The following is a 12415-nucleotide window of genomic DNA, read 5'->3' as shown; positions in this document are numbered from 1 at the left end:
GGCAGAGATGATAAATGTTGATTAATATGGGGCCAATTAATTAAATGCTTAAAGCACCTTTGTTCACTATGAAGACTTGATTTCGGGCTAAATTTGGCTTTAATATATAGACTCTTGGTATCTGAGCAAATTTAAATTGGAAAGAGTCCGGTATCACAGCGTGTTGTCTAACTCGAGAAGAGAAGTCGTTTACACCAACAGCATTGGCTACAAAATGAAAATTCATCAGCAGAATTACTCATTAATTACTCACTGCTGCTGGATGCTTAAACATGCAAAAATCTGCCTCTTGCAGTCCATAAGCTGCACAAATACACAAAATCTGGAAACCCATACTGATTGTGTCATCGAAAATCTTCACCTGTGAACATTTAATCGCACTGATACACAGTCTGATTGCAGGGTGAACTTTTTGCGGCTGTTTGGGAAACCGGTGTTGGTTTAAATGGAGCCCGCCTCGAAGGTGAAAAGGCAGAGCATCTGTGTCGCCGCTAGGGTTCGGCGTCACAGAGATTAACTGCTGGAGGTAAACAACTCCTTGCAAGCATGAAGATAATTATCCAAGTGCCCTGAAGGATGCTGTCGATCTCTAAAAACACATTACCATTTAAATGTGCTTCCAAATGCGGCTCTTTCGTCTATGAGCGCCACTCGTGTAAGTGTGCTTTCACTTATGGTGCTTTAACTGGATGGTTTAATGACTAAAATGCCTTTTATGTCACCACGATCATTATTCACGCCTTGGATTTTGTTTTGCATATTTGCTCCTGTGCTTTGTGCGCCTATCGGAGGAAAACTTTTGCTTTATGCTTGTCCGACGGTGTTAGAGCTTTCAAAATAAAAGTGGCTTTGATCTATCGTGTTCATGAAAAAGCCAGTAACTATCCGGTGCAGATGTTGTGATAAAAAGTCAAAGTAATTTGTGTGTTTAAATGCTGTGTGAAAACTGCATGATCTTACTGCCTGTGATTTAGTCTGACATTAAGAAAACTCACACCAAGTGTTTTTCCCCATTAACATTAGGAGCTGTTAAATTTTTCACAAGCAACTTGGATGAAATTACTAAAAGCTTAAGAGCCACTGAATTTCACTTTAACACCGTGAACCAGATACTCAGTGATAATATGAAAATGTCACTTTCAGAGGATGCCACTAGCTTTCTAATCTAACTTGTGCCGCCTCCTTTGTTATGCTTTGTAACCTCCTGCTGGTCCAGGGTCTAAAAATGGAACAGAAATGCTGTTGGTGTAGTTTCCTCTAAAGCTGAGTGAGTTCATCTGGAGCCCATTAAGACTTGCTATTATAAGTGTGTGGAAGCATAGGAAAAGAGAAAATGGTTTAACCTTCTTATCTGGGCTCTCCACCAGCTGCCACTGGTTGCTCTTGATCTGCTGCAGCTCATCAAACTTGGCAGTGACGTCATCGATGGAAAGTTGCAAAAGGTCCCAGAATCCAGCCAGGTCCTGAGATGTGGGTCTGGGCATGGCACTGGGGTCCTAAAGAGACAGAGGGGCTTATAAAGATGTGCATCAAATCCAATGTTCAAAAGTCCACCTTGTTTCTGGGACTTGCCGTTACTCAAAGCTACACTTGAACCTCACCACTTTGACCACTGTGTGGCAGTATAGCACCAACATTGGCTCACGACCTCAGCTGGCAGTTTCTGAGAATTGTTTTTTTTTTCCATTATTTGCTTAAGCGATTACTGTGATAAACAAGTCGCATATGTGCAGAATGCTGAAGACACGGAAGTAAAGAGATACACTGTTACAAAATTGTTATGTTTTTCTTTTTGTCACAGCATTGATTTTGCCTGCCTGAGTGTTTTTCCAGAAAGATTTCATTTCTGTGTTCGGACAGTACCGTAATGTAATTATTATCTAAGATGATTACATTTCATGTTAAAGAGAAACCTGGTACACACTGCTGCTGTATTTCTACATATATACCCATCTGGATGTTGCTTGCAAATCACAGCTCACAAAATTAAGCAAATAGAGCCTCATTACTTCAGACACCACACAGAGAATGAGTGTGCGCTGACATCAAGAAAAGGTCTGTCAAGCCAAACTTCAAAAGCAAATTCAGAGCTTTTTATAGATACAAAATGCAGTTCTTCCTCCATCCAGCAGGTGAAACAGATCCACTCTCTCATTCAGACACGTCTGAAAGCTCAGGGCAATCTAAAGCTTGTCACTACCAATGTTAGACTTAATTCATCATCCTATTATCTGAGGGGAGAGAGGGAGAGAGAGTGGCCCAAAATCATCTAAAGAAGAGCAACACAGTGAGTTAGGAGACAAAAGAAAACCCCCAGCAGAAGGCAGTGAGAGAGGTGATTTCAGCCACCTCCACGAGGTTTTGCATTTCATTTACATTTTTGTTTTAATTATCTACGTTTTATAAAGAGGTGATTAAGTTTCAGGCTGCCTCTTTGTGTATCTGCAGAAACATCCCCACTTATGATTCTGCAATCTTTTGATATATGCTGACTCTGTAAAGTCTGCATTAGAAAAGGTATGAGTTTCCAGCAGACGTGACATGATGGCTAAACAGTGAGACAGCATGGCAGTCCATTACTAAAACTCTGAGTTCCCATTCAGACTGCTGTCTCTGTGCATTAATGGATAGCCTCAACACAGGTGCTGCTTCCTATTGGAATTCCCCTTTCGTTTACTGCGGGGTCAATAGCTGCAGAGAGACTGCTTCGCAATCGATCTCTGTGGTCTATTTCTGGAAAGCACACAAGTGCAGCGTCAGGCCAAGCGCCTTCTCAAAGCGCTGAGAAAAAGGAGCCAATCAACAAGTTTACCCCTGACCTTTTGCGTGTTTTTGTACAGCATGTTGAAACGGGGATTTTGTCTGAAAGACATGCAGTACTCACCAGATTCTGCTGGCATAGCCAGTAAAACTGCTGAAACTTTTGAGACATTAATAACTGAGCACTCCCAACTGCACTTCGGATTTTTCCTAGGACTGGACACGTACACAAGCACAGAGAGAGGGAGAAAGAGAGAGTGCTTTATTACAGACAGCTTGGCAAAAGCCAACATGGTGAGCAATATCTTTCGGTCATTCACAAGAATCCAATCTGCTCACAAAATGCCTGTCACGATTCAGTATTCTCATTTTCAATGACAGCTATTACTGAGAATGTTCGGCTTGGCTATACTGCTATAAAGTCTGCAAAAAGAACATTCAAAGAGTAAATGTCATAAAAGCATTGAAATCCCGCAACAAAAGCACTGGATTTGACAAAAGTGTCCTTTCCATCAGTACACTCACTCTCCTCTGACAGGTCATGCTCCTCTGCCTCTGCCTCCATCTCTTTGCACCATGCCTCCAACCGCTTGGTCTCGTTGTGAAGGAGCTGCATAAACCAGCTGCCGTCCCTGCGGAGGGGGGTTACTCGGCCTGTGTCGGTGCTCTCCAGGCTGGGTTCAACCAGCCAGGGTTCAGGCTGCGGGCTGGGTGGCCCACTGGAAGGCCGGTAGTCCTCCCTGTAACTGAAAAGGCCCTGTGTGCGCACCGTACGGATCGCTCCATACTGTGTTGGCGTGCTGGGCTCAGAGTGGCGGCCGAAGGCACCACCGAACTGCAAACCTTTATCCTCCATGGAGGGAAATCCCTCCAACTCCATGTCTGCTTGCACTGCAGTGGTCACACTGTTGGAGCGCTTGAACCTCCCATGCCTACCAGGAACACAATGAAATGTAAAGACTCTAACTGAGATAAAAAATAAATGCACTGTGACACTTTCCTTCATCTCTGCTACATACCGTTTTTTATCCTCCACCTGGATCCCTATAGAATGGAACTGAGGAAGGCCTTTAGTGTCAGTCTCAGAGTCTGTCACAGTTTCCACCTGATAAATGCAACAAGAGAACACTGAAATTTACAGACACGCCAAAGTACAGATGCACATTTTTAGCACCTAAATGAAGTTTGACATTGAGATGTTTGTTACATACTGCCAAGTATAAAAAAAAACCCAACTTACGTGTAAGAGTAGCTTTACATTATCAATTTACATTATCATTGATAGATCGGCTGATTCAGATCTGCAGTTTTCTATTTACCACACTGGGCTTGATGGCATTGACTCAGTGTAAGCCTGACTTAAGAGTCATTTTACACAATCTAAATGTCAGGTGTGCTGTGGGATTTGGTATATCTCTGGCCTACAAAACACCTGCCACGCCATGACTTTCTTGCCATATTTGACCCACACAACATTTGCCAGAACTGTAATTGAGTCATAAATGCCATAAAAGTGCCATAAGTAGAACTTAGAGCTCAAATGTGCCTAATTTTTGATACAAAAAGCACCATAGGGATATATATGACCTGTTTGTAATTACAGTATATGATCTGTGTGATAAAATTGGTTACCCCTAGAAATTTGCACAGGTCCCAGAAAAAGTTAAGAATTTTATCCAGGAGTTTGGCACTTCTTGAGCAACAAACTATGCAATAGAAAATCATCTAGTTTACATTAGAGTCCTGGTAGACACATTTTCATAGAAAATATGTGGAAATGCCCACAGGTCCAAAATAAATACAGTCCACAAAGGAATTCTTGCAATGGAGTGGAATGTAGACACTTGCCTTCAGGGCTAGCTAAGCCAGACAGTACGTAAAACAGAGAGCTTCTTTATCTCACAGCAGACCTCCTTGTTTAAGCAGTAACATGATGGGAGCTACCTCAGCCGGTAGTGAAGGTGTGTTCAAGAGGTGAAAAACATAAATCACCAATTTATCCTTGCTGCTGGGTTCTTTTAATAAGCCCTTGGTAGTCTTGACATATGTAAAGGTCAACAAGACTCCATAGCCATGCACAGTGGTACATTTGGGTATTAGTCACGATGAAAGAAAAATGACACATTGAACTACTGCGGACACTTGTAGTTTGTCAGTTCAGCATTTTAATGTCTGTGTGCCCAGAAATGTATTAAAAAAGATCACTTATTTATACATTTTGACAAAAATCATAGAAGCCAAAATGCCATCGTAATTTTCATTCTCTGAATCATGTTTATCAGTTTATACGATTAAGAGCAAAGAGTGGAGATTATACTGAATGTCTGATTGACATTGGCAATCTGTTTATCAAAATGAGAAGTAGCCTTTCAGCCAGGACAGAACAAAAGAAGACAAATGGGACCTTCCTGGCACTTGGTGTAATCAAGAGAGTGGAGGGAGGTGGGGTTTAGCAATAGAGGCGAAAGAGGCAGTGAGTGGCCCGCGGTTATGTTGTTACCTGTATCCCAATAGAGGAACGTGGGGTTTTGAGGTACTCCTCAGCCTTGGACACCAGCACTGCTTTGTCGCATGTCTGGACCGAGGTGTGGCTGCCTAACGACGCATGCCTCTTGCTTGCTGCTGACTCCATGGCCATGGTAACCGCCTTGGTGCTGTCCAGGCTGTCCATGGAGCTGTAGATGGGACGGCCGAGACTGTCTGTGGTCCACAGACCACCCCGTGGATGCCTGCCCTCATGGTAGGCATCTTGGGTGGACTCTGTACTGCTCTGGGCTGTTACAGAGATAAGAGGCTTGGTGGTGGTGCGCGGGGGCACAGGAGGTGGAGTCTTCTTGTAACTGGGAGGATATGATACCGCTGGATAGCACAAGCAAGATGAGAGGACGAGGACAAGGCAAGACAAGGGTAGAGGATAAAAACAAAAAATAACATGAGAATGATAAATGTGGCCAAAGCTGACGAGTGTGTGATAGAGAAGCTTCATAGCCTGATGAGAGATTAGGCATTAGGGCACTTAAAGGGAGGGAAATGTCATTAAGGTAGAAAGCATCAGCAGCTTTGTAATATATCTGTGTTTATTGGAAAGTGCAATGAAGGATTATGGGAAGATTTTTGGTCTTTCAAGTGCAAATGAGAATTTGATGGTAATCCATCCAGATGGACCTCACTGCAGAATTGGAAACATACCAATTTCACTTGCTTTGCAAATGCATATTAAAACACCTAACATTTAGTTGTTCAGCATAGAAATTTTGATGCCATTCAATTTGTAGGAAAATAGTCTTGGCAGAAAAAGCATAGTTCAATTTAGTTAAATATATATAATATCCTCTTTCAAGTATGATCTCCATGGTAAATGTAGATACTATCAATTTGTTTGCATATATACATTTTACATTTTATTAATCGGATGCTCTGGTTTTTGTTTTAGTAATACAATTCAAGTAGAAATGCTATGAAACTCCCTACAGCTACCTACTTTAGCCTGACTGGATCTATTAGTGAAATCTTTCTTTAATTATATATTGCTATATACATACCAGAGAGTAATAATGTTCCTTAATTTTATAATGGCATCTATCTGTAAAACCCTAGTTAATTAAAGCCTAAATCCAAAGGTTGCTCCATAAATTAAGCTTGAGTTTAATGGGCACTCGAAACTGGTATTTTTACCACCAAACAAAGCCCTAAATGAACCACCGACTAGATTAAGACTAAGAAAATCACAGCTTGAATAATTCTAAGCTATATCGAGAAAAATCAATTGCGCCCCATTTGAAACATCACTCATTCACCTCTGCAGCGCTTTTGATGCACTTTGAACATCTCCCACTCAGACACACATAGAAAAATATGCTAGTCTTCAGTAGCATACTGCAGGAATTTCACAGCAAGCTTCAGATGTTGACTCTACACTGACATAGAAAGGTGCAGACTGTTTCTAACATAGCAAAAACACACAATCAACTTTTGATTGCAGGTAATTACATGCAATATGTAATAAAAAGCCACACTGAAACCTGTTCAACCAAACCTAGTCACAGATTTGACTTCCTTCCAACTGGAGTTTTGTAAGACACAGCAGGTGAGTACCAAAATATAAAGAGCACAGTGACTCAGACAGCATGCAACTCAAAGCTTTCTATTTTTGCATCCTGGATTTGTTTGACTTACTGAAAGAAGCTGAAAATGTCACAGATTGCTCGGTACCAGAAACAAGCTGAATGATACAAATGTCTGAATGTCTCTACTCTACTGTCTGTATTTGTTTACTGGCACAATTATCTCGCCAATGTATCATTTTCAAGTCCGTTCGTTAATTAGATTTTTAAATAAAATATTAAAGATGCTCATTGGCTGTTTATTTTTGAAGATTTCTTTTTAATCCAACAACTGAACATAACACTACATTAGAAATAAGTTAAATAAATATAAAGTACAGATTGTTTACACAGTAGCCTTTAATAGTAAAACTATGAACTTAAATAGATCAACAGTCTTCACTAATGTCATCTATAATATCTATTATTACCAGCTATACCAAGCCAAATGTTTAATTCTAATTTCCTCACGATATTTTCAAAGATATGTGAAGCAAATCCCATTTTATTTCTCGTACATCAATCCTAAATGTATATATCTATATATACGGGGCTACTACAGGTAACTTTTTGGTAAATCACTTGGGACACTGTTTGAAACATCAGCTCTTCCACATTTTTTCATGTGAGCAGTCAACTGGGCCAACTATTTAGCAAAAATGGGCCACTCATACGGTGGTTCAAATCCACTGAATGGCTACCCTGCGGTACCCCTGAGCAAGGTACTGTCCCTACACACTGCTCCCCGGGCGCCCAATGGCTGCCCACTGCTTCACTGAGCGAATGGGTTAAATGCAGAGAGGAATTTCCTCAAGGGGATCAATAAAGTATACTTTCTTTCTTCTATACTGCAAAGTAGACATTTCCAATGAAACAAATTGACTTAAGACTGAATCTTGAGATCAGTTTGATTGTATAATGTAAAAAATGTAACATTGCATTTAAATGTAATCAAAAGGATGAATAAAGTAATGCATAAACAAATAATGTAACAATCACCTTGTCATCACCTCTTCATTATCAGCTCCTGGTGGAGGGATCCACCATGAAAAGATTCATAACAGCAAACCCCCAGTAAACATGAAAATTTAAAGAGGCTAACAAAGGCAAAGTGGGTAAAGCTAAAGCTAGCCACAGCTAAGAGCCAGTAAACAAGCTAGCAGCCTTGGTATGAGCAGTGAAAGGAACAAGGAAAATTATGGAGACGAGGGAAAAAGGGAAAATGTTGGATGTTGTGCTGGAATCATAAACTGCAAAAATCATGTAAGTGTCTGACATTTATTTTGTCATATAAATCCACTGCATCTGCTTTTGGTTAGTAAGCTAAAACTCGTCAAGTAAAGGCGGATGCGCAGCAAAGATCCTATAACCTACTGGCGTTTGGTGAAAGTTGTTATTTTCTACATTTTTAGCGAAGTATGGTTTAGTCACTCCTTTTGGAGTTCAAATTAAATTGATTAACTACATTGCTAGTTGAGGTCAGCTACCATAACTGCCTTCTTTTATTTGTTACAGCTGTTGTGTACAGACTAGGGTGAAGAATCAGCAGCTAACTCACAACACAATTAGCTCTCTGGTTTGTTCCTCACACCATGTTTCCTTCTGTTTCTTCAGCTGTATTGCAACTTAATTTCAGTTTAACTGTATTCATTTTGAAATAATTGACATTAAAAAGAAAGCATACAGTCTTGTAAGAGAGAGTCTGCCTGTCTATTACAGAAAATATTTGCATCAATAACCTAGCACAAAAGCAAGCAATACTACTGTATATGTTGAATAATGTTCATTTCCCCAACCCTATTACAGACCTACTAAAGACAAAAAATGCTAATGCATTGAGGAAGTTGTTAGAATACAACTGCATTTTTGTTTGTGTTACAGTCTCTAAATGCAAAAGTAAATTTAAAGGTATCAAAGCTGTTAATGTTTCCCAATGGTGGTCTTCACCGAGTCTCCAACATTCTTGTAAGAGTAGGAATGACCACTGTGTTGTTATTGAATAACCAAATAACTGAGCAATCATATAATTTCCTGCAGATGTAATGACTGCACACCTGCAACAGTGTAATGAAAAAGAAATTAGCCTGTAAGTTGAGTCAGCACTACACAGCTGTGCTGCAGTTCATTCATGTATATCATGATTGTCTGAATGAACTGACATTTGGAAACAGATTTGTTTCCCTCACATTTACAGTTATGCACTGGACAAAATTATTGAATAATTTGCTTAGGTTAACGTTGTTTAGTGAACACATTTAATTTGCTGACTCTACTTACACTGTCACCACTTAATAGGCTTCTGAGAGTATTGTCCTACTTCAGTGTGGGCAGGTGGAATCACAACATATTGCTGTAACACCTACTGGACACCAGATGTCCCCAATGTAGACTGTACTGTACTTTCCATGTTTTTCATCTGTTAGTCTGGAAATTTTATGAATGAAATTTTACGTGTGTCTCTGACATGTACTGTATGTATTTTTTATGAATTTCCTTATTTTAGTAATATCATTATAAGAGTTGTTTTTCAGTTGGAATATCTGTGAGAGGCATTCACCTGTGAAGCATAACGCTATAGCCCTGTAAAACCCACTGACAAGTGCTTATTTTTTTCACCTGCAGTCATATGAAAAAAAGGTTTTCACAGGAATCTAGCAGTTCTGTGAAAAACGAAGTACATCCCATGATTCAATAACTTTTACAGTCATCTTCAACATCAATCACTTGAAATAATAATTTTCTGTATGATTTCATCAGTCTCTCACAATGTTGTGGAGGACTTTCAGCCCACTTTTCTTAACAACGTTGCTTCAATTCATTGAGGTTTGTGTGGATTTGATTATACTCAGCTCTCTTTATGCTCAGCATTTCTATCAGGTTGAGGTCTGAATTTTGACCTGGTCATTGCAACACCTTGATTGTTTTCCTTTTAAACCATTCAGATTTGCTGAGGTGCTTGGAGTAATTGTCCTGTAGTACGAGTCATTTTCAACCAGCTTTAGCTGTCAAACAGATGGCCACATATTTCCCTCGAGGATACTTACATACAGAATATAGAGGAGTTTATGGTCAACTTAGTGACTGCAAGGTGCCAAGGCAAAACAAGCCTAAATTATTACTACTCCACCACCATAATTGACAGTTGGTACGAGGTTTGTGTGACATATGCTGTTTTTGCCAAATGTGGCATATTATGACAAAACATCTGTCCAAAGGACATTGCCCCAGAAGTCCTGTGGATTGTCCAGATCCACACTGCCATGTTCTTTTTAGAGAGACAGGGTTTTCATCTCCAACTCGAGATGTAGCATTGTGTTTTTCTGAGCTCTACCCAGTTTGACCTTTGGGTGAATTTACTGGGATGATCATTCCCAGATTGTGGCTTTGCCTTAACACACAGCACAATGCTTTACACCAGCAAACTGCCAAAATTTACAACTGGTCACACCTGCTGATGATCAATAATCAAATGCATTCAAATAGCAGCACCTGACTGCTACTTACCCTCTTAATTACTACGGACAGAGTAAGGGTGGATGTAGTTTTTCATAAGACTTCATAGATCCTGTGAAATCTCTCATTTCACAGGACTGTATGTACTGAACTGAACTGACAATTTGAATTCAGAATAAGAATACATTTACAAGTGAAGCCACTCTATTAACAGTCAAACAGTCCCGCCCACCTGGCCCTCTTAGAATGAGCTGATAACAATAACAAGCAATTAATTTAGTATATTTAATGAAGCCCTGAAAATTTTTACCTCAATACTATAAAATGCTACCTTAAAGTACTACATTAAGGTAGCATTTTATGGTATGCCTACATTAATTTACAGTTTGCAGTTAGTGTCTACATGAACTGCAATCAAGTCGATTTGACATCCATCTAAAGGCAAAATATTTTTGTTCACGGCAATATTTTCTTTGATCAGATTTGACCATTATTATTATGCAGTTTTTCATTTCAACACTAGAAACACACCAACAGTAACAGTAAAAAACCATTGGCATTCTGGATGTTTTATCTGTTTTCTTATAATTTCACTGTGAAAACTACTAAAAGTGCATTTTGGGTAAACTCCCAAGGACCATATCACCCTGCAGGATATGCGACTTCTTAAACAAAATATAACAAATTCTACTTTTTAGACATATACTTTGACACCAGGCTCATCCTTCATACTCATCCCCTTGCAGTGAATACATCTGTGTTTTATGTTGTTGTTAACAGTTTCGTCACATCAATCAAGGATTTACAGATCCTGAAGAGGTTAATCAAAGTCCTTCCAATCACAAGCACACAAAAGCATAAGATCCTTTTTGTTTTGCAGTTAGTTGATTTTATATAGCACAAATGCTATTTAGCTTAATACTGGTAAATGGACTGATTCTTATATAGCGCTTTTCTACTCTCTCGGAGCACTCAAAGCGCTCTATACAACATGCCACATTCACCCAATCACACCCATTCTCACAAGCACTTTATCTATACTTAGTGCTATCTAACTAGATTCACACACATTCATACTCCGATGGACGCATCGGAGAGCAACTTGGGGTTAGTATCTTGCCCAAGGATACTTGACATGCAGACTGGAGGAGCCAAGGATCGAACCACCAACCTTCCGATCAGTAGGTGACCTGCTCTACCTCCTGAGCTACAGCCACCCGCTATACAGTATATATGCTATACAATACTGCTATACAATACTGGGTCTAGATACTTCTTCCTGCTCTTAATCTGTAAGAACAGGAACCCTCCTTGTGCAGACACTGCCACAACAAAAGACATTCATAATAGTGTGGTGATTTGACAAGTTAGGTAACTACAGTAGAGTTTCTGGATCTAATCTCTGGTTAAAGTGGGGAGCCATTGAGTACTATGACAAAATGTGACTGCGCTGAATATAAAACACCTCTGCAGAAGTCTTATCTTTTCTTACACAAGCATACTATTCAACAGAGTTAGAACAATCTCAACTCCTTCAGTAACATATACCAAAGTTCTTTGTTTAATTCACTTGTTCACTGTAACACAGCAGTTTGGGTTGGAACCATGAAGGAAACTGTAAAATTATGCTGTGACTTTTCCAGAACAGTTAGGAATTTGGTGTGACTCATCAACAGGCTGGAAGGAACAACCTCGAGCTCTAAGGAAGAGGAGGGTGGAAATCTGAGGCTGGCGCTGACAGAGAAGCCTCAATAATCAGTGTGGCTCTGCATTCACAAGTCTTGTCACATTTTTTTTTATGTACTACAGCAAGTCAGAGTTTTAGTTTTTCTCAACTTAATCTTATCCTCTGTCCCACGCAGTAATACTGAGAACCAGTAGGAGTCCTTGAACACAATAAATCCCCTACCTAGAGGCAGTGACAGTGGGTTTCTCTTCTAAATACTCAGCTTTTGTTAAAAATTTTGGCTAATATAGTCCAGGGAAGTATCATGTCTTTTGTTTAGTCAGTTGTGCCTGGCTGTGTTTGAATTTGATTGTTTGGCTCAGCACTGCTGCACTGGGCACTTCAGCAAATAAACCCACACGCTGTAGGTGCA

General features: G+C 39.9%; 1 protein-coding gene across 9 annotated transcripts in view; it reads right to left on the bottom strand.

The window, feature by feature from the left end:
• Window positions 1–12415, bottom strand: part of dlgap2b (discs, large (Drosophila) homolog-associated protein 2b) — a 108459-nt gene that overhangs the window by 8015 nt on the left and 88029 nt on the right. For all 9 annotated transcript variants that reach the window (XM_085133765.1, XM_085133766.1, XM_085133767.1 and 6 more), the window contains 5 exons: window positions 5261–5619; window positions 3780–3865; window positions 3286–3692; window positions 2885–2976; window positions 1344–1496 (listed from right to left, as the gene is read on the bottom strand). In XM_085133765.1, coding sequence (XP_084989891.1) covers window positions 1344–1496; window positions 2885–2976; window positions 3286–3692; window positions 3780–3865; window positions 5261–5619 — 1097 coding nt within the window. The remainder of the gene's footprint in view (window positions 1–1343; window positions 1497–2884; window positions 2977–3285; window positions 3693–3779; window positions 3866–5260; window positions 5620–12415) is intronic.

This window comes from Neolamprologus multifasciatus, chromosome 15, assembly GCF_963576455.1.
Source record: "Neolamprologus multifasciatus chromosome 15, fNeoMul1.2, whole genome shotgun sequence".
NCBI classification, from domain to species: domain Eukaryota; kingdom Metazoa; phylum Chordata; class Actinopteri; order Cichliformes; family Cichlidae; genus Neolamprologus; species Neolamprologus multifasciatus.
Note: the sequence above shows the minus strand (reverse complement) of the source record. Positions and strands in the feature narration are given on the sequence as shown.